The sequence below is a fragment of the Musa acuminata genome, chromosome BXJ1-8, assembly GCF_036884655.1.
Source record: "Musa acuminata AAA Group cultivar baxijiao chromosome BXJ1-8, Cavendish_Baxijiao_AAA, whole genome shotgun sequence".
NCBI lineage: Eukaryota > Viridiplantae > Streptophyta > Magnoliopsida > Zingiberales > Musaceae > Musa > Musa acuminata.
Genome location: NC_088334.1, coordinates 52,862,924 through 52,886,525, shown reverse-complemented (window position 1 = coordinate 52,886,525; position 23,602 = coordinate 52,862,924). Strand labels below are relative to the sequence as shown.

Here is a 23,602-nt window from a genome sequence, read left to right as displayed (position 1 = left end):
AAAAGTATAAGAGCTCATTGTATATCAATGGGTGTCAAATCAACTTAAATAAAATTCTTTTTGAAAAATAAATAATTCTGAATACTTTGGCTAAAAAATCTATAACTCTATCACAAATTTTAGATTAAGGCAATACATGAATCCATTGAATCATAAAAAATAAATATACATAATATATCTAAATATTAAAGATTAATTTGAAACATAAATTACTAAAAAATCATATGAAAATATTAGTTTACCAATGACTAAGCTAAAACTATATTTACAGCTAAGGAAGGGTTGGACTTTCTTACGTTGTTCTTTCTTAGAATTAGGGTTTTCTTGGCCTCTACGAAGGAAAGATGGAGAACGAGGAGAATATGTGAAAAATGATAGAAAATGATCATAAGGACAAATTAGAGGGGAGGGGAGAATAGTGCATGTTTGGGCTGTTTAGTGGACTCGCTTGATGGATTGGGCTCAACCTATTAGGCTCATCTTAAAATTTTTTATAATATAATTATTCTTGAAAAATACTTAAAGCTATTTTATAATATGAAAATATCTTCTAATCACTATATACAAACTCATTATATATATATATATATTTATATATATATAAAGCACTTGATTTTATCCTTACAAATAGATAGATTCTTTTTCTCCGTTATGACATCCTTTGCACTATTTTTTATTATAAATTATTATTTTCATTATTGATAGAAAGATATGAAATTGAATTACCTGCATTTCTTATCATTTGCAAAATGATAAAAAGAATCTTATCAAATTAACAAGTCAGAGCAATTTGACTACCCATCGAAAAGAAAGGAAAAGAAATCAGTGAAGCAACTTTATAATTAATTATTATTTTTCTGTTACTGTAATTATTCGACCCTTGTGATTCTGGATTAAAAAAACCAAGTTAAAGGCTCCGTTTATATTTGGATTCTTGTGCGTATAAACCTATTTCATTGCCCGTTTCCATTTCGTTGCGCGTTTGCCGATAGACTTCGGGGCGAGTCCACTTCTACCCACTCCCTACAGGACTTCAAAAGCCCCTCTTCACTCTTTCGGCGCAGCTCAAAAGACCTCGCCGCAAGAGGCGAACACAGAGTCCTCTCCTTCTCCCTCTCCTCGATAAGCCAAGAAACAAACCCTAGCCCTTGTCTCTTTCATCTCATCCTCCCTCGACCCCCCGAACCCTAGTCGATGTTCCCCTCTCCAATGGAGCTCCTCCGCTCCCACCTCTCCAGGGTTCGCATCCCCGAGCCCACCAACCGGATCTACAAGAGCGAGTGCTGCATCTCCTTCGACACCCCGGTAATTCACTTCGAATCCCAGCGTTCTCCCCGATCTCTTCTTGCCCCATTCTTTCTGTCACTTCGCTTCGATTCGATTCTGATCGTTTGATCGCGTTCCCGGTCGCGTTCAGAGGTCTGAGGGCGGCCTGTACGTGGATCTAAGCTCGTTTCTTGCGTTCGGGAAGGAGTATGTGGGATGGAACTATGAGAAGACTGGGAATCCCGTCTACCTTCGCATACAGCAGAGGCCGAAGCCTGTACCGGAGGACCGACCTCTCAAGAAGCCCACCCTTCTCGCCATTGGTACCTTTCAGATCGCTTCTTTGGTTTCTTCTGTTTGACTACTTTGGTTATCTTGTTCTTGAAATTATTCGGAGTGTTTGAGCTAACTATATTGACTTTGATTTGTCCTTTAGAATAACCAGTGGGAACATTCAGAGCGTAACAAACTTTTTTACAGTGCCATTTGGCCCCTTTTTGATGTTGGTGTTAATTTTTGAAATACTCCACTTGATTTAGTTTGACCTTTAGAGCAATGTGAAAGTTCTTTTCTCATCTAAATCATTTGTTTAGTATATATTTTCACGCTTTCACAAAAGAAATGTGATGACTCTTTTGCTTTTTTAAAATTTTATTTTATTAATCCATTGCATAATATGTATGTACAAAATTTTTTTAAAGCAACAATTTCATGATCTGGATGATTCCAGCTAATGATCGTGTAACTCAGCTAAGATTCCTGGTCTAGATAGCTTATATTTACAGTGGCATGCTAAATTCACATGTTTTAGGATGCTTTCTGTGGTTGTTATATTAAAGCAGTAATGTATTTTCTTTCATTCATAGGTTGCATTGGTGGAACATTGGAATGGTTATAGATCTTGATTATGCTTCTTGATTACTGTCAAATGGGTCTTTATTTATGGATTTTTTGGAAATTGTCCAAGGTCTGATAATTTTTTATTTGTTGGCTTGTCTTTGTAGCCTATGGTTCTTCATTGCCTTGGCATTACCTCAATGCTGACACTTGGAATCAATTTAAGAGGAAGTGTTCTTTACATGCCAAATATCATGAAAGGTGGATGGAGATGATTAGATCTATTTTTTTAGAAAATTGTGTCTGTTTAAGATACTGAATCAGATCCCTACAGGGAAGTCTAGAACATGCTTATGGCAGGTCATGATAAACCTGCATGCAGTTACTAACAGGGGCAGCAAACGAACAGCTGGCTTCTATGTTGACTGGGCTGACTGCGTTACCATAACTTGCTTGGTGATTGAGTCAAAAAAATAAACATTTGCAAAGAACTAAAAATAGTCAATTTCTAAAGGTCTAAAAGAAACAAAGAAATGATATGCGCAAACATCCTGACTAAACAAGACAGAATTCTAACTTTTATCATACACTCCGGATGATATCGGGTTGGCCAATTAGAGTGCTCTCTGAGATCTATCATGCTTCATAAGGTATGCTTCCATCTCAATTTGGGTCATGACAGAGAGGTGCAGACGGATGCTGCTTAGAAGAGGAAATTTGCCTTTCAGATTGTTTAGGAGAAATTCAGCGTACTGCTAGGGCTACTGAAAATACCCAATTCTATTTGGAATCTAGCCCAAAATAAGGCAAGATAAGGTGTATAATTGGGAGACTCAACAACATGATTCCTACTTGGGGTGGAAGACACAAAAATAACACTTACTGCCCCTGTACTAGTGCCTGTACGTAATACAGGCATCAACCCCCTCATGTGGTCCTTACATTGCCAAAAAGGTATCAGACAGACTGCTTAAGCCACAGGCACATTGTAGGTTGTGTTAAGGACTTTTAATCTCTTTGGGATCATTACGGCCAGAGAATTATCGATGGGTGACTTATATTAGGAAGCCAAGGCAGTGGTAGCCCGTATGCTAAGCTTCTAAGTGCTTGAGACTGTATTGGAGATTGGTTAATATTTTTATGCAATGAACAAGTGTTACATTGGATGGTAAGTTCTCTTTTCCCCTTGTTTTGGGAGGTCTTTTTTCTTTCTTGGAACAAGAGAAACACTCATTAGGATGTAAATCTGATGAGCGCATTTAATTATTTTCATAGTGGCTTAAGCAGACTACAGGTGTTAGCGATAAAGTGTGAATATGTCATAATAATTTATTCGAGCACTTAGGTAAGTTTTCTTGGTTGATGTCAGATGATTCGGCTGGATACATGGTACTATTAACATCTGATTAAAACTGACTAAGGTTACACTATGGTCCTTTAATGTCCACTACTTGCCTTATAGTCTTTTGCTTCTCAACAAAGTAAACTAATTTCACTTCAGATGTTCCTGAGGAAAGGGCTCCTTTAACATACCATATTTTTGCAGGAGTGGATGGAGGATTTGATTATCAAGAAACCGACTACGAAGAAACTCACAACATTGTTATATTACCTGATTATGTGTCTCTTCCATTTCCATCTGTTGAATTGCCAGAAAAGGTATTTGTCTTCAGTTTTCTGTAAGGCCTTCAGCTAAGGCTTTCTTACATGTGTTTTATGTTTGAGTAATTTATAGGTTAGGTTGGCTGTTGATGCCATTTTGATAGCTGAAGGTGCCGAACGCAAAGAGCAATTAGCAGCTTGGACTGCAGAGAAGAAGAAAGTGAGTGCCTATGTGATGAATTTGCAACAGATTAACAGTGGTGTTGTTGTGCCCCCATCTGGTTGGAAATGCTGCAAATGTGACAAGACTGATAATCTTTGGCTGAACCTAACTGATGGAATGATATTTTGTGGTCGGAGAAATTGGGATGGAAGTGGTGGCAATAATCATGCTATTGAACATTACAATGAGACAAAGTATCCTCTAGCCGTGAAACTTGGTACCATAACTGCTGATTTGGTAGGTGCAGGTAATGGTTTTTCTGCCCTCCAAAAGCATTTAAAGTTTTTTCTGTGATGGTTTTGCTTGCATAAATCTTATTTTCTGGCATCAAGTTTGTGCTTATTTTTTTTTAATAATTCCTTGTTTCTTTTGTTTTTTTATGCCAATGTTTCTAAGTTCTCATTTATATATAATTGAAATTTCACTCTTATTATTTCTCCTGCATTGAATCTTAGCATATCTTAATATACCAACATGCATTTCTGGTGTTATTCTTGAATACTCAATTGACTTCAATTTTGGTCCAAAAGTTCACATGGCTTGTGTTTATTTTGATGTGTTCCGATCAATGTATGACTTTGATATCTCTATTATGCCTATTTTTAGCACTTTCAATTTTGTTGTGTACAACAATTAGTCAGCAGAATTAATCTATAGCGCTCATTTATAGTTGCCATCAATTTGCTAATACTGGTACCTTCTATAAAAAAACTTGCGGTGGCTACAGGTCCATTCAGCTGGGATTTGTGTTGGGGTTTGAATTTATATACCAGTACAATCACTGCCGAATCTAAGCTGTTTCATTATTTTGTATGAAATCTAAATCTCAATGTGGCTGCTGGCTTATCTGAAACACCTTCCAACTTAACCAGCTTAACCTGTTTAATAAACAAACTGTTTCTGGTGCAGCCAAGGATGTCATGATTTACAACTCCTGAAATGGTTTGTTGGTGCATAGGTTTACGGACAACTCTTGATTCACCTGATTTGACTATTTATATTGGAGATAAACTCAACATGGTTGACAAGATAATTGTGAAACATGTATAAAATGATTAATAAAAAAATGTAATATAGTTAAAAGTTGATAATTATTTCATTTGGGTTAATTATCTGAAACTAAAATGTAATTCAAGAATGGTTACAACTGGTTTATGGCCCCAAACCCACATAAGTTCAAGCACCTACAAATTTCATGATGATTTGGGTAGATTTGTTTAGTCAGATCAGGAAGTGTTAACCAGCTAAATTTTCTAGCTCATGGATGATGCTATGATTGTAATGGAATGGGAATATGAGTAAACTTTTTTTAAATCAGAAAATTATAATGGAGATCATTTTCATAATTTTTGAGAAAAAAATATTTGCCAGTATATGATTTAGCTATTCTATTCAAGCAATTGCCTTAAGTCTTTCCATTTGCTTTTCTAAAATCTGTTTGCCAAAATCAGCTATTTTCTACAGTCTCATGCTTTGGTATGGTGAATGACCTGTTCTGGGATTTGGTAGCTAGGGAAACAGGTAGCTGTTTCTAATGGAGATGCGATCTGTTTCCTATGTTGCTATCGTGATGATACCTAAAAGCTGATGTGCTTGTTGGTTTTGCGATGTAGTCTTCAGAATGTTGAGGTGGCATGCTATAATAAAAGGAAACTTAGTGTAAAAGGAGCTGAAGGACAGTATTTAAAAACAGAGGAGATGGATGAGTACAGTGAGTTCAAAAGTTTGCAGGCTTACTATCATACACCGAATATTGGAAGGATGAAGGTTATGTAGATGAATAAATTTGACTCATTTGTCATGAAAGAAAGATGTTAAACTAGCTTTCTGGAAAAGGACCTAATGTAAACAAGGAGATGGAAAAATTGGTGTTACACACCAGCATGGGAGTAGAGAAAGATTATGTTACTACAAATACTAATTATGAGTGAGCCAGGAGTATCATGATGTCCCACAATATCTAGAATAAATACTTGGTGCTTGAAAGCGGTTTTGAACTGCATTTGTGGAGATTGCCTTGTGGCCATGCCACATATCTGCTGTGTTCCATAGCAGAGATCCAACAAGCCTAAGCATGTGCGGATATTCATATAGTATAGTGTTTCTTATTTCTTGTATCTTTAATTGGTTGTGTATTTATGCTTTACTTAATGTTTTATCCTTACCATATATTTTTTAATATGATATCGAGTCTTTAAAAAATTACTATTCATATCTCTTAACATAAAAACAAAAGCTATTTTTGCATATGTGTTTACATAATGAATGCATATTATTAACAGGCTTGATTGCCCAGGATGTTAACTCACATGTATTCTTAAAGTCATATTGAAACTATGAAACACCCAAGGAATAACTATAATTGCATCCAAGAAACTTTAGGAAAGCAGCCAGATGAATAATGAGGTGTCAATAAAACATAATATCAAGATTTACTTGGAAATAATATTGTGGGCTACGCAGATTATGTGCATTCCAAAAGATGTGTAGTTTTTGATATGATATATGCATATTAGATCTCAACTTTGCTCTCATATTTGGTACTTTGAACATAGTGAGGTGTATGTATTAAGATTAGAAGCATGACAGTGGAAATTGATATGTGATGTTAACCTCTTTTCTATTATAAATGATATCAATATAGCACCATGCTTTTGGTTCTTCTAGTAAGATATCGCTTATAGTGTAACCATTATGGCAGCTCAGATGTTTTTTCTTACCCCGAGGATGATACTGTTGAGGATCCCTTGTTAGCTCAACACTTGGCCTTTTTTGGTATCGATTTCTCATCATTGCAAAAGGTTGGTGATGACTTCGTCTCATTATAGATGATTTTACTTTTTTTGGGCTTGAACTATTTTATGTTTATTCATTTTCCTCTTTACTTTTTGCTAAGAAAACAATTTTTTTTCCTTGCTATGCTAAAAGGTTGTTGTTTTCATATCGTGTCATGTCTCTGTAGTGAATCCATTCCTGTTTAGTATCATTGCTGGTTTAATCAATATTGAGATGTTTGATGCTTTTGATGTTGCAATATGCTTCATCAGCTCTCCTAGTGGATAAATACTAGATAATGGTGTAAAACTTTGCAACAAGAAATATGCAGAATGATTTGACCCCTTAATGTCATCAACGAGTTCTACTTGGAGGTTAATCAAACTAATTATGCAACACAAGTACCTCCATATTGTTTGTTAGTGGACCATCTATTGCACACTCATAAATTAAACACTGTCTATTGAGTTTTGCATACTCATTTTATTGGTGCCTAACCCAACATCTTATGATAAGTACATTTCAATTATGTATATTGTCACATGAGCCAAAACTGTCAATGAAGATGTAAAAATAAATTCATTAGATACATTATCTTTCTTTCATCCATATCTAAAGTAAACATAGGAAAGCTATAATTTGCAATAATTTTAATATTAAATTTGACAAGACACATGAAATTATGGTTCAGAATTAGTAAAAAAAAATAGAGATGTAGAATGAACTAAATTTTATGAACTTGTGCATGGATAACTTGAGATCTTTATTTGTGAGCGTATATGTTCTATGCTCTATTATGAGGGATGGGGAAGGTTATTTATGCAGAGTGTTTGACATGAAGTTCATGAACAGTAGAGACTGATTATTAAAATTTTAAATGTACTATATACATTGACTTTGAAAGTTTAAATTCATGTTGTGATGAGGAAGGCTTCTTTTAAGTGGTTGTGGATGAAATGACAACCTGTGTGATGCTTAATATGCTTCTGGAATATTTTCAGAACTTGGGGGTCCTTAGTAATGCTACAAACAGATTTTTCGAGTTACGTTGTCTTATTTTTGCAGACTGAAATGACTACAGCTGAGAGGGAACTTGACCAAAACACAAATTTTGACTGGAACCGTATTCAGGAAAGTGGGCAGGAAGTGGAACCCTTATTTGGACCAGGCTATACTGGTCTTGTAAATCTTGGAAATAGGTATTCATATGATGATGATACAGTGTTGTTTCTCATCAACAAACTAGTTTGATGAATATTAACTACTTATTAACTGCTTTTTGTTGTTTAATTCTTTGTCAGCTGCTATATGGCATCGACAATACAAGTAGTTTTCACAACTCGTGCTTTTATCTCTAGGTTCATATCCATTTTGTGTATCTAAGATTTATTAACTGAGGCCACTTGTAATTTATTGGATGTATGATGCTTTTATAATCATGTAATTGTGCTCCATACAGATATTATGAACATCAAAGTTTGAAGATGGCATTTGCAATGGCTACTTCTGATCCAACATTGGACTTGAATATGCAGTTGTAAGTGAAGATTGAACTTACAATTTTGTAGAAAACAAACAATCTATGTTGATTAAGTGTCAACTGATATTCATTGTGCCTAGATGTGTTTCATTGTTCCAACTTATTGAACTCAGCTGCATATTATTATAAGCCGGCTATTAATGTGATAATTGTCCATGCTTGTCTTGTCATACCCAAGGACTATTGTGCGAAACATGTATGTTTTGAAATTTCAGTGTGTTTGGAAAAGCTCATTAGATTGGCTAGTTGACCATGAACACCACAGACTTTAAGTTGTGAGATCATATTTTCCAATCTACTATTGTTATGTTGTTTAGGATCAGTTTTGAATCCAATGCTTTGCTAGAACTGGTGTCTTAAATTATTCCTATGCTGAATTAATCTTTGGATCTTATTCTTATTGGTGGTCTGCCTGGTACTGGGCAGCATTTTGTTGAAATAAACTGATTATTTGATAAGTTACACAAAAAAATCATGAATATAATTTTTTTTTGTGATTTGGTCCATAAAATTATCTTTGTAAAACAAACAAGACTTTAGGTTTTATACAAGGTATCTTGTTCCATGGGTGCCTTCCGCTTGTATATCTAGTTCTTATGATATAAGATGTGCTGAGTACTTGGTTGGTCAGTGTTATCTAAATTTGATAATAAATGTTTCATATTATTATTAGGAAAACAATGCAAATTAATGCAAGCAAAGACTGATGGTTTAGATACCTTGTATGGTTGTACCATGTGAACCATTATTTTTTGTATCTACTTGGTTGGTCAAAGATATGATTTTTTGAATTTATGAACTCGAGTATGATGGCATGCCATGGTTTTGGAAGGGAAGATATGAAATTCGAAGTTGATTTTTTCTTGCTTTCAAATAATCTCGTATATAGATGTCGTTTGACCCTCAATTTTAGAGAACCATAAGCCCTAGTATGAGTTTTTTCCCTCCTTCCATCTCTATTGTCAGTCATCATCATGGTGGTGCTGTCGACCTCTATCATTGGTCATCAAATTGATGGTGGGGACTTGTGTATATAGATCTAGTGGCCGATTACTAATAGCTTAATTTAAGCATTTTTGGTCTTTCCATTGAGGTTTGCATCATGTAATTCATTAGGCTATTATATCATTTGTATTTAGGCAATATCAAAGCTACTTCTTTTAGGTCTTTTCTCATGGGCTTTACATGTTGACATGGGGTTTACCTCGTGTGCACTGACATGATGTTTTCTTTGGTCCATATATTTTTAGGATTTGAATTGAGTTGGGGATTTCTTTAGTTCATTTTAATCATGGTACTGAGCGCTTTCTAAATGATTGGAAATTGGTTCCAATAGAACTGTCTATACCTGGTTTGATTGGTTGATAACTAGCTAGACCTTATGGAAGTTAGTTGGGATCACTTAGTCCATCCCTAGCATTCTTGGCAACATGGTTTGCCTTATCTGTCTGTACTAGTATACCGACCAGTTGTTGGTATCGTATGTACCAAATTGTATCGAGCCATACTGAGCGTACCAACACATGGTACATGGGGGTATACTAATATACCACCTATATCAGTCCCCTGTTGGACCGGTATGTATCACTCGTATCGACCGGTATGACGAACCTTGCTTGGCATTCCTTTGAGAAAATAATAGTTTCAGTGTTACTGATTAGTGATTTAAAAAGGCGCTCGGGCGAGGCGAGGCGAGGCCTGAGCGCTTCGTTAAACTTCCAGGCGGCGCGCTTCAAGGAGGTGCCGCCTAGGCGCTCTCCCGAGCCCAGGCGTTGGGCGCTTCGGGCGAGCGCCTATGTTAAACCAGGCGACCGAACCAGGATTTTAGGTCTGGTTCGGTCTCCGGTGGTTAGTTGGTTCAATCGAACCAACTAAAATCGATATCAGCTGTTGTTGCTCAACCCTAACCGGCTAACCCTGCTCGTTGCCGCTGTCGCTCTCGCGCCCGCTACTCGCCGTTGTCGCTGCTCGCAACTGCTGTCGTCGCTGTCGTCGCACCCGCACCCGCTGCCTCCTTACACTCCCGCTCCTGTTGTCGTTGCCTCCTTACATTCCCGCTCCCGCTGCCGCTGCGTCCTTACACTCCCGCTCCGACTCCTGCTGCTGTTGCCGCTTCCTCTTTTCTCAGTCAGCAACCCCTTACACTCTTCCTTCTCCTTCTGTATACTGTTAACAATATACTGTATACTGTTAATATTGTTAGGTTTATTTGAAATTATTAATTTTCAATACTGTTAATAGATTAATAATATATTATTTTAATTTTAATATTGTTAATTTTTATTTATTTGAAATTATTGTTAGGTTTCAAGATAAATGGCAAGTGTACAGAGCAACTCAATAGAGTCTCCAATTTTCATTTATGATTTTGTATCATAGATTTTTTTAATTTAATAGCATATTTTTATTTAAAATTTTAAATAATTATATTTATTAATTATATTATATATTTTTATATTTTAGCGCCTCGCTTCGCTCGGGCGAGCGCCTAGCGCCTCGGACATTTTTGGACCTTAGCGCCTTTTGGCACCTAGCGCTTTTTAAATCACTGTTACTGATATTGCAAAGCATGCTCAACTTTGGTTTATGACAAGGAATCTAAAAGGTGAACTCTGCTATTTTGTGCCTTGGTAAGCAAGTCATGTATTTTATTTGGGGAAATTCTCTCATCTGAAATAATAGCAAGGAAATACTTGAATGATTAATATCTACTTGTATACATGGAAGGCTTGTTAGAAGTAAATTTGAGTTAGCATTTCAAGTCACTTTGGTCAATACAAGTACTTAACTCAGTTGTGAGATTCTTTATTGACTTATCTGTTCAGTACATTTTGGATGAACCAAAGGAGTTGCATCAAAGTTTTGGTAGATAGACTAACCAAAGGTTAAATGAGAGCTAAAGAAATGTGCTTACTCTGTCATATCATTTTCAGATTATGGACAAATTAAGACAACAAAACTAGAGAGTAGGATGGAGTTGGTACAACGAGTCCTTTTTGTTTATCTTATTGAATCAACTGTTTCATTGTCTAATGTGGATATGTGCATCTTGAACTTTTCTGAAGTAGTTTTTTCATCTCCATTTGCAATTTGAGGATTATGTTAGATTATAATTAGTCTTGTGTTTTTTTGTTTTACAGCATGTAAATGTCGGCTCTTTAATGTTCATGACCTGAGTGACTTGCATGGGTGTTGACATTATTGTGATTTTTGAATATATTTTTCACACAGGACGAAACTGGCGCATGGTTTGCTGTCTGGTAAATATTCTGTGCCGATCCAAGAGGTATGTTCTTATACATAAATGTGGCTATTTTTAATGGGAATAAATGATTAATAATCAATTCTTTCAACCGGATCAATGAAGTTGACAATTCTAAAACCACAACTTCCAGTTCTGTAAGTTCTGGTATACCTTTAGACCTTTTGCAGATATCGGAACTGAACCATTGGTATTGATTGTTTTAACTCTAGTTAGCTCTGTTTGGTATTATGATAAAGGCTTGAAATATATATGGGACATATTGCATTTGCCAGCATAGCAACTATGCACTCTGTCCTGTCTAGCTCATGCTTTATTTTGGAGGAACAGTGCAATTTCTAGTCATCATCTGTCTTCCATACTTCTAGATCATTATTCATAATATTTTATTTTATTGCCTTTGCTGATCCACATATATGGAAAATTGTATTTATGTAATGACTCATGAAAACCTCAGTAATGAAAAGAACTAAATTGAACTGAAAAAGAACAAGAGTACAAGCAAGAACTCAGTAAAGAAGTGTAGCAATTAGTAATTTTGATTTTAAAGCTGCTACTGAGGTAAGTTTCTATCTTTTGAACTCCTGTCATGATTAGCTGTGATTAAAATTAAGGTATTGTTCTTTTAAAAGTTTTCTACAGCGTTGTTGAAGTTTTAAGAATAGTAAGTGGTTTGATAAATATTTTTGTGTTTAACAGGAAGCATCCTAGTTGAAGGTGAATATTGATATTAATTTCGTAGGTGAAATTGGAAACTTCACATGACATTAATCATGTATCTTTCAGTATGCTTTATTAAGAAGTTATACCTGTAACTAATTCAACTTATTAGGGAAGAAGATATTTGAGATTGATGTTCATCTAGATTTGGTCTATATGGAGCTGTCTAGTAAGATGTTCTGTTGGTATTTTTGGTTTTTGCTGATGCTAGGTCTTATATTTCCTTTTTGCTTCAGAAGCAAGAAGGTGTTCCCCCTCACATGTTTAAAACAGTTATTGCTGCCAACCATCCTGAGTTTTCAAGTATGAGGCAACAGGTACTTCTTTTTCCTGAGAATTGAAGAACTTGTACATGGAGTTAATGTGAGTCTCAAATTCGTTTAGTTACTTTTTGACCAAAGTTATTTAAAAAATAGTGAAATGCTATAATATGGCCTAATACTATTAAGTTTAAGTTTTAATTTATTTGAAGCCATAAAGTAAAGCAAGGTGAGATGAGCCAAAGCTGAGATCTGTAATACGTTTGTAGGTTTTATTTAACTTTTTTATCCCATTCATTACCTTGTTTTCATATATTTCTTCATTGGACTAAATATTCTGGGTTTATTGGCCAAGTGTTTCCTGGGATTTTCTTGTGTTCATGGTTATTGACAGTGACATCTAGACCAGTAGGTATGTGGTTCCTGTACTGTACTTGATTACTGTTGAATAAAGTATCCGGATATTGGTGTGTCTTATTGTAGCTTGATATGCATGTCAAGGACCAATATGGAGCAATGACACATTTTGTTGAAACATGTGGGCCTGGAACATGGAGGCATATAGCTTGATTTTAATGCACTCTTTCTGCTGTTACTTGTGATAGCTGTATCATGTTAACTTGTAACTTCTTTTGTTATATATTAATAAGTTTCGAGTACTTTTCCTTTTTTGTGATTTATTTGAACTCATTTAAGATTGGCTATCTTTTTCTTCTTTTTTTGGGCAACGCCTTACACTTTTGACACTGTTAAATGACTATAAGATCTAGCTTTTGCATTAGCAATGTACAAACATTCCCAAGACACAGGCAAAGTGGATGGTCTCTAGGTGTATACTTGACCTGACATTGGCCATTCACCTTGCCAATATCTTTTGTATGGTTTTTGTTGCTATTGTTCTTGTTTAGTGAGTATTATCCTCTTATTAGTTTGTTAGACTTGTGACTTATGTTGTTTATTTAGGATGCTTTGGAGTTTTTTCTGCATTTTCTTGACCAAGTTGAACGGGTCAATTCTGGTAAACCTGAATTGGATCCTTCAAGGAGTTTTAAGTTTATAATTGAAGAACGTCTTCAGTGTCCCTCTGGGAAAGTTGCTTATAATAAAAGATCAGATTACATTCTCTCTTTGAGTATACCACTTCATGAAGCTACTAACAAAGGTAATTTGCTTAACCCTTCCATTTTCTTGATATTGATATTTGAAGGTAGGCATTATTCTCTCCTTTTAATGATTCAGAACAGCTTGAAGCCTTTCACAAGATGAAAGCCGAAAGAAAATTAGAAGCGAAGGACATGTAAGTTAGAAGAGCATTTTCTCTATGTTTTTTGTCATTGAGTTCTGTAGTTTGTATTTTTTCCATGCGTCTTTGAACAGAGATAGGGATGAAATTGTACGACCAAGAGTTCCGTTGGAAGCATGCCTAGCTAGTTTTTCAGCTCCTGAGGAGGTCCATGACTTCTATAGCACTTCACTAAATGCAAAGACAACAGCAATCAAGTAAGTTTGTAGAGTAGCTGCTAACAAATTGATATTTTTCTGATTTGACAAATCTGAGAACAATATTTTGTTATTTGTATGTTCAATATTCAAATGCATAGAGTACCTCTGAACTCTAATGTTTTGCATGCAAATTTCAAATTGATGTCACAAGAAGTGATGTGCATTCAAATACCAAGTAATGTTAACAATATAATTCTTAATGATGAGAGCCAATGGTATAATTTGGGCATTCTATTGTGCCTATGAAACAAAAAAACCCTCGTATCACAAATTTAAATAGAGATTAGACTTCATTCAAAAAAGTGATGAAATTTGAGAATAATTATGAATCACATATACATAAATTTAAATCCTGATCATACCCAATTATAAAACCTTTTTTTTACTAGTCAAATGGCTTGAAATTGAGGCTATCGCCAGATAAGCTTATTGTAACAAGCTTACTAAAAAGTAAGGTAACTAATACTTAGTGGTCGTTCTATCGAATTGTCATGGACTTAGTTAGAATTGCTAAAGTCGTAAGGCACCATTACGATAAGGTCATGGACATCGCACCCTTACGCTAATGTCACTGGCTTAGTTGGGATTGCCTAAGTAATAAGGCACCATTGCATTATCCGTCTACAAAGGGTCAGTATAATTGCAACCTCGCTCAGGTCTCGAAGAACCTGTAAAAGAGCAAATTGATTAGTTCGAAAATGAGTGATGGACAAGCCTCGATGTCTTGCGAAGATGGTAGCTTTACAAGCAATTCAATAAACACTCAGTGTGCAAGAGAGAAAAGAGAGGAAGGAAAAAACAGGGACTTTAGAAGACAAACGAATAGTTGCAAGTATGCAAACAATTGCTCACCGGGTGTCGGGCATGATGGCTAGTTCTCGTAGGCTTAACGTGCGAACTTGTGAAATCCAATCAACGCTAATACTATCCCAAACCCCTATCTAGCCTGGTGCCACCTAGGGTGTTCTAGGGTGCTGCGATGGCTGAGGTTTTGAACCTTATCGCACTTTGCAGAAAACAAGCCGTGACACACAAAAACAAGGCCATTTTGGGGTAGTTTTGCCCGTTTTGGTGAGCAGTCGCTCCGTAGCACTACGTTTTGTTCCTACTCGTATTTTTCAAGCAAAAACATACAAAACCAAGGCAAAACACGCTGCCAAGCATATGTACAAGAAAACATGCTGCCAAGCATATGCGATGACCAAATATTTGATCTGCTATGCTTTATTGGGTAGCTTTGTCATGCGATCCGCTAAAATGGTTTCAACTCGTTTTTCGTAGGAGGCTCTGGTGGTGTGTGGGGGTAGCTGAGTTGGAACATTTCGAGAAGTATCTTGCGAGTCGAAGTGGTAGGTTTCCAAGTTACTTGTGTGGAAGACATTATGAATTTTGAGCCACGTCGATAGCTACAACTTGTAGGAGACATTGCCTACCTTGTTGATAATTGTGAAGGATCCTTTGTACTTGCGCACTAGTCCCCTGTGCACTTTATGTCTAAAGAACTGGAGTGATGCTAGTTGGAGTTTCACCAACACCAAGTCACCAACTTTAAACTCCTATCGTCGCTTTCCCAAGTCTTCCCCACTTCATCTTTTTGGTCGCCTTCTCTAAGTAAGTATGTGCAATATCTACGTTTTGGTGCCATTCCTTTGCAAAGTGATATGCTGACAGACGACTCCCAGTATAATCGATCACCAAGGTGTGAGGAGTTGGCAGCTATTGTCTCGTAATGATCTCGAAGGGGCTCTTGTTGGATGCAAAGCTCCGTTACAAGTTGTAAGAGAAGTGGGCTATATTCAACAGCTTTACCCAATCCTATTGGTTAGGACTCACATAGTAGTATTAAAGGTATTGCTCAAGGAGCGAATTTATTCTTTCGGTTTGACCATCCGTCTAGGGATGAAGGCTTATGGAAATGAACCCCTTTGCCAGTCCAGAGATCCACTTAGCTTTCGAGTTCACAACTTTCATCCGACTTGAACTCTTCTCTAGGTTCAACCCAAGTTGTCTTACTTCTCAATTGACAATGAAATTATGGGTATCGGTCGTGTCTACCATCGCACGAGTTGTTCGGTCATTTAGCTTGATGTCCATGTACATCGGCTTACTGCTCCCTATTTTCTGTGGCTTCATCTTCATGTTCTCCCCTACTTGATCTCGCTACGCATTTAACAAATGCATTCCCATTCGGGGTCCTTGCGACTCATCGTTGTTGTTGGATTCCGAACTTCTCGAACTAAGGCCAACGATCTTGCCCTTTGTCCGATCTGGGGGGTGGATAAATGCTGATAAGGCATTGAGTGCTTACTCTTGTGGGCACTCTCTCACAATGTGCAGTCCTTCGCACAAGAAGCATCTGCCAAGTTTTGAGGCCTTGCCTTTTGAGCTTGGTTCTTTGTGGGGACTTTTCTTTCACTCGCTTTCAGACTCCTTTCCTCAAAAATATTTGGATGGGCGATTTCCCAAAAATTATTTCTACCCCAAGTCTTTCGTGGAAACAAAATCAGTGAGCCTTACAGTTGTGATTGCCTCGATCACATCGGTGACATTCCTTCGATGCAATTTTTGTTGTGCCTAGGGCTTCAGGCCATTGAGGAAGTTGAATATTTTGTCCTTCTCAGACATGTCTTGTATGTCTAGCATCAGTGCAGAAAATTTTTTCACGTAGTCCCGAATGTAAGTACTTTGGTGGAGTTGTCTTAGCTTCCTTCTTGCAACGAACTCTTTGTTCTTGGGTAGGAACTGAATTCTCAACCCTTGCTTCAAGTCCTCCCGTGTGTGCACTTGACATTGACATTGTTGGATCTCTTTCTAATGTGTTCGTCACTAAAGTTTTACATCCCTATTTAGATATATGGTTGCTATCGAAATTTTTGTTTTTTTAGAATCGAGCCTTATAACTTGGAAGTTTTATTCCATGTTGAACAGGAAATTCTCGAGCTCCTTTGCATCCTTGGCACCCTCGTAGTAATGCAACTCGGGTGCTCTCAAGTTTTGTGGTGAGGCAACGCGGGTGTTGCTCTCTCCCGCATTAAGAGCACTTGTGACCAATGTAACCTTGGACATGAGTTCCGCCATGACTTTGTGTAGACGTTGCATGGAGTCTTTGGTGTCTTTTATCAATCGATCGACTAGGGACTCGACCTTGTCAATCCAAGATTCTACTTCTTCTAACGAGTTGTCTATCCTAAGAAGCCTTCGTTGGCCTTGATAGAGTTCCTCCAAACTCGCTTCAAGAACGTCAATGCAGGTTTTCGCAGTTGTAAGCCTCTCCTTATGGCTTCTTTTCCCTGGTTAATGCTCCAGATTGTGCTTCCTTCGCTCGCGGAGATTAGCCAACTTCTCACTCGTCTTGTTCATTGTCGTGCTTCTCTTGAGTGGCTCCAATAGCTTGAGAGCGAGTTTGCACTTGCAGCCCACCTACGACTGATTGGGGCAATGGTCCAGCTTACCCCATCTTGCTCAGTTCGCGACGATGCTTTACCATAGTGAGATTGCAAAACTTTTCGTTGTTTGCTCGAATTGTTTGTTCGCTCTGATACCACAATATCATTGACCTAGCTAGAATTGTCGAAGTCATGAGGCACCCTTGCAGCAAGGCCACGGACTTAGTTAGAATTGCCTAAGTCGTGAGGCACCCTTACGCCAGTGTCACGAGCTGAGCTGAGATTGCTTAATTTGTGAAGCACACTCGTGTTAATATCACAGACTTAGCTGGGATTGCCTAAATCGTGAGACACCCTTTCAGTATCCGTCTGCAAAGGGTCATCCTAGTTGCAGCCTTGCTTAGGTCCTAAAGGACTTATGAAAGAACAAATTGATTAATTTAAAAGCGAGCGGCGGACAAGTTTCGACGTCTAGTGAAGAGAGTAGCTTTACTAGCAATTCAGCAAACACTCGGTGTGCAAGGGAGAAAAGAGAGGAATGAGAAAACAAGGACTTTAGAAAGCAAATAAATAGTCTCAAGTCTGCAAACGACTACTTACCCGGTGTCGAGCGTGATGGTAAATTCCCGTAGGCTTAATGTGCAAATTTGTGAGATCCAATCAACGCCCAACACTACCCCAAACTCCTATCCAGCCTGGTGCCACCTGGGTGGTTCCAGGGTGCTGAGATGGCTGACGTTTTACACCGCTTCGCGGCCTATAGAAAACAAACTGTGACACACGAAAATGAGGCTATTTTGCAGTAGTTTTGTCCATTTTGGTGAGCAGTCACTCTGCAGTGCTGCTATCTGTTCCTGCTCACAGTTTTCAAACAAAAAACATACAAAAACCAAAACAAAACATGCTGCCAAGATGTTGTGGCCTGTTGTCGAAGATGCTGTGGGTGTGCGACAACCGTTCCTGATAGAATGGTAAGCCTATTGGTTAGTACTTGTACTCCCCATATTCAGTTCTCCTTGTTATGGTCCTCTTTTTTGTCTTTTCTTCCTCTTCTTTCGATTCTTTGCTTCTCCTTGCCACCATCACTGCTCCTTCACCTCATCCTTCTCTACACATGCCATGCAACCTTTCTGCTTTTGCATGAATCCGTTAGGGTTAGTGATGTATGGAAAGGTAAAGGGAAAGATATGAAAACTTCATTTGGAAATAAAAAGAAGACATGACTTTCTTAATTTGACTACTAGTAAGAATTTTACCTTTTTTTATCTTTGAAGCAACTGACCAAATGCCTTTTTAGGACTGCCAATTTTGCTACTTTCCCTGACTACCTTGTATTGCACATGAGGAAGTTTGTGATGGAAGAAGGATGGGTGCCAAAGAAACTAGGTATAATCCTTTTATTGTCTCAAGTCTTGGTGTTTTAATTTTTCCTTATGATTCCTGCGTTGTTCAATAATAGTTTACAATATGCATTGCAGATGTTTATATTGATGTTCCTGATGTAATTGACATCACACACATGCGTGGCAAGGGTTTGCAGCCAGGAGAAGAACTACTACCAGAAACAGGTCGGTAATGCTTATCTTTTAGATTCTCATCATGTTGGTGCGTTTCTGAAAAAATGGATCATCTGTTCAGCTTTTCTTCTATAGCTTATAATTTGATGGGTAAGTTTTGTAGGTCCTGATGGTGATGTTGAACACACCCATTTAGTTGCCAGTGAGGACATTGTTTCTAAGCTCGCAGCCATGGGTTTTAATTATCTGCATTGTCAGAAGGCTGCTATAAACACTGCAAATGCTGGAGTTGAGGAAGCAATGACTTGGTTGCTATCTCACATGAATGATCCAGGTTTGTGTATGGAACCACGAAGCAAGCTATTAACACTGAGTTTACTTGGCCATTATGTGTATAGCAACCAGTATTTTTTTATCTTATCAAGAAAATAATTGGTGAATAACTTGTTTTTCGGCACCCGATGCAGATATAGATGATCCTATTTCCCATAGATCAGATGCTATGGAACTTCAATTTGTTGATGAAACAAGTGTTGAAACTTTGATTTCATTTGGGTTTCAAGAAGATGTTGCTAGAAAAGCACTGAAAGCTTCAGTAAGATTCTTTTTTAACTTGAACTCCTTTTCATGAAGTTCCATATACTTGTATTATTTGAAATGACCCTTTGACTGTTGCTGCTATGCATATATCACTTTTAGTTGGTTGCAACTTTAGTTCTTTCATTCTATGTGGCACTTTTCTCATCTACATCCAGAAGTATTTCCTATAATTTGGTATTATCAGCTAGTCTGCTGGATGCACTAACTTTGTTATGGTTTACCCTTAAATAGGGTGGGGACATAGAGAAGGCTACAGATTGGATATTTAGCCACCCCGAGGCATCTGCCTCAGCAGATACAGATGCAACCTCAAGTGGCATGCAGGCTGGAGATCCTGGAGTACCAGATGGAATTGGCAGTTAATTTCCTTCAACTTTTGCCCAATTATTCTAAGCACATTAGGATAATAAGTTCCACTATATCCTTGTTTGCATTTACTGTTTATTTCTTTGTGTTTACTTACAATGAGACATGCACTTGGTCGCTTTGATATGCCCAAGTTCTGGCACTTCATTTATGATATCAACTTTGAGAAATGAGCTGAGGCTTGAGTGACAAGCACCCAAGGGTAGTTTTCTCATAATTTTAATTGCCCTCAGGTGCTTAGAATATATAATGTAGAATTTCTAGCCTTTAGTTGAGTAGAGTTATCTTTTCAGACAATAGAGAGGTAACTGTTTTGTCAAATGTTTTTGGGATTTGTAGATTTCATAAATCATTCAAATATCTGAATCTTTGACACTAGTTTTCTAAATCCTAATTTCATAGGCTGATCATTTTCTTTTTGAACATTAGATATCAATAGCACTTTATGTTAGGGAAAACAAAGTGTGGTCTATGAGCTTTCATTAGTCATTAAAACATTTGAATCTTTGTCATACGTTCTTAAACTCAGTTGCATGGGTTGATCAGTTTCTTTTTTAACATGAGATATAGATAACACTTTGTTTTGTTTATTAAAACATCATGTTTCTTTCTGAAACTCAGTTGCATGGGTTGTTCTTAAATCTGTGTGATTTTGCTTTGTTTGTCTTTTCAACTCCTTATCATACTAGTGGTCTGTCTTATTTTTTGAGTGCTTAGTTGTATGATAAAGCTTTATATATATATATATATATATATATATGTATGTATATATATATATGTATGTATATATATATATATATATGTATGTATATATATATATATATATATATATATATATATATATATATATATATATATATATATATATATATATATATATATATATATATATATATATTTGTGTGTTTTGTCTGTGCTTTTAAAAATATCATTGCTGGCAAACTATGTTTCCTTTTGTAAACTGGTTTTGTTTTGCTGGAGGGAAAATATTATGCCTCGGGGTGTATGGTGCTCTTGAATTCTTTGAACTTTGTTGATCTTGGTCAGTTGTGACGCATCTCTTATGCAGTTGAAAGTTTCTGTTGGCTCCTCTGCTGTGTTGGTTGCATGATTTTGTTTTCTTTTCCAGGTGTCATTTTAACGATTTTAATGTGCAGGATACAAGCTTATGGCATTAGTTAGCCACATTGGGACCTCTACCCACTGTGGGCATTATGTGGCCCATGTGCATAAAGATGGAAGATGGGTGATATTTAATGACAGCAAAGTCGGGGCTTCAGTTGATCCACCAAAAGACATGGGATACTTGTACTTCTACGAGAGAATAGATGGCTAAAGTCGCACTTGGTCAACCCTCTATTGAAATCAGCAAATCTCTGGTGAGAGGGGAAATGACTAGCATTTGACAGGTCATAAAATTAACATCCCCCTGCTTATGCTTCAGTTCGACATCAAGCAACTTTTGTTTAGGCATTGTTTTCTATGGTTTGTTTTATTGGTGATTTTCTGTTAAATTATTCCTGATGTGAGGTCGATTGTCATGAATGGTTAAACAAAAATGCATTTGTTGCCTTTGCTCACAGACAAGATGATATTTAGTGTCGGTCCAAACTCTTGTCTCTTCCTATATGTTCGACTGTGCAACTCATTAGATGAGATAGTCAAAGGTACTTTGGTAGTTGTGGTTTCTGGTTTACGGTTTCTATACAGAGTATAGGACCGATACATGTGATTAGGTAGGAAGGAAACCATCTTGATCTGAAATTGGTTTGGGTGACGCTTGTGATCTGTAGCACTATTTGCTGTGTTGTAGTTATAGTGAGAGTAACCTGGAAATTGTTATAGTGTTAATGTTTCCGTGATATTACTGCTACGATAGTGATGCTGGAGCTTGGTAAATGTGGTTCTCATGCTGAAGGAAGTTTTCACCTACTCGGCAACTGTGTGTGTGTGTTGTTTGTTGTTTGTTGTTTGTTTGTGTGTGTGTAGGTCGGGTCAGGGCGTCGTCTGACAAGTTCGCCCAAGGTTTTGTGTGTGTGTGTGTGTGTGTGTGATGTATAAATTGGGCTCATGCCTGGTCGAGATGCATAATTTGTGTTTGTGTGTGTAGGTCGGGTCAGGGCGTCGTCTGACAAGTTCGCCCTAGGTTTTGTGTGTGTGTGTGTGTGTGCGTGCGTGCGTGTGTAAATTGGGCTTATGACTGGTTGAGATGCATAATTCAGGCTCATGGTCGGGTCAGGGCGTCATCTGATAAGTTCGCCCAAGGTTTTGTGTGTGTGTGTGTGTGTGATGTATAAATCGGGCTCATGACTAGTCGAGATGCATAATTCGGGCTCATCACTAGTTGAGATGCATAACACGAGTGTAAATTGGGCTTATGATTGGTCGAGATGCATAATTCGGGCTTATGGTCGGATCAGGGCGTCGTCTGATAAGTTCGCCCAAGGTTTTGTATGTGTGTGTGTGTGTTTGTGTGTGTGATGTATAAATCGGGCTCATGACTAGTCGAGATGCATAATTCGGGCTCATCACTAGTTGAGATGCATAACACGAGCATTGGTTAGCCAATACGTATAATTCGAGCATCGTTTAGCTAAGATGCATAACTCGAGCTCATAACTGGAGAGGGTCAGCTTTAGGTCGGGTTAGGGCGTCGTCTGACAAGTTCGCCCAAGGTTGTGTGTGTGTGTGTGTGATGTATAAATCGGGCTCATGATTGGTCAAGATGCATAATTCGGGTTCATCACTAGTTGAGATGCATAACACGAGCATTGGTTAGCCAAGATGCATAACTTGAGCTTATGATTAGCTAAGATTCATAACTTGGGATATGACTAGTCGAAATTCATAACTCGAGCTTATGACTGGTCAAGATGTATAACTCAGATTTTGGTTGGTCAAGATGTATATCTCGGGCTCATTCAATTGTGACCCTATCGATGTGGGCCTTGGGTCTTTCTTGGCTGGCTCGAAAATCCTTAACGAGATGTATAGTTTTTTGGTGAGAAAACTTGTGTTTTGGCGAGACACTTGCTGGTAGGAAACTTTGGTGTTGGCAGGACATTTGCTTGCGGGAACTCTGGTTTTGGTAGGAACTTCGTTTTTGGTAGGCTCACCCACCGGGGAGATTTGGATTCTTTGAATTCGGTCGCTTTTTTCCTAGGAATCATGATGGCGAGGTGAGCTGTTTCCCTCTCCTAGGAAGGCGAAGGGTTGTGTCAGGCAATAAGGTTTTTATAAACCCTCCATTGCCTGAGCAGTTCATTCCGCTCATTTGCTCCATTTTCCCCCATCACCTCATTCCTTCCTCTCATTGGGCATTAGCAGTTCAAGTCAGAATGTCATCTTCCTCCTCTTCGTCAAGTCGATTATCGCCTGAGGTCGTAGCATCGTCCTCGAGTAGTCCTAGAGAAGTAGTTAGTTCATCCTCGGGTGGCATGTCCCCAGTCGATATAGAGACCTTCAAGGCCTTACAAATGATGAAGTTGTCTCATGACTACGACTCAATCATGATCGAGCAGCTTCTCGAATGCCTTCGAGAACGCTATAACATCCCAGCCGACTATGAGCTTCATGCTCCTTGGCCCAAGCATCGCTCTTACGACCCCCTCCCGAATGGGTTCAAGCTGACGATTGATGCGCTCGAGGTGGGACTTCGGTTCTTGCTACATTCGATTATCGAGGCTTACCTCGAGTGGTGGCGGATCTCGCCCTCATGACCCGTATCCTCTTCTTTGCATATTTT

General features: G+C 37.7%; 1 protein-coding gene across 1 annotated transcript; it reads left to right on the top strand.

Moving 5' to 3' along the window:
• Nucleotides 1-981: 981 nt before the first annotated feature.
• LOC135588844 (ubiquitin carboxyl-terminal hydrolase 14-like) lies at nt 982-21,444 on the top strand. Its single transcript, XM_065081192.1, has 19 exons — nt 982-1,305; nt 1,418-1,589; nt 3,650-3,762; nt 3,839-4,175; nt 6,635-6,729; nt 7,769-7,902; nt 8,005-8,061; nt 8,163-8,240; nt 11,475-11,529; nt 12,462-12,542; nt 13,449-13,647; nt 13,725-13,782; nt 13,863-13,985; nt 18,672-18,760; nt 18,853-18,942; nt 19,055-19,225; nt 19,359-19,486; nt 19,723-19,849; nt 21,015-21,444. The coding sequence occupies exons 1-19, from the start codon at nt 1,195-1,197 to the stop codon at nt 21,191-21,193; spliced, it is 2,397 nt and encodes a 798-aa protein (XP_064937264.1). The 5' UTR covers nt 982-1,194; the 3' UTR covers nt 21,194-21,444.
• The last annotated feature ends 2,158 nt before the right edge of the window (nt 21,445-23,602 follow it).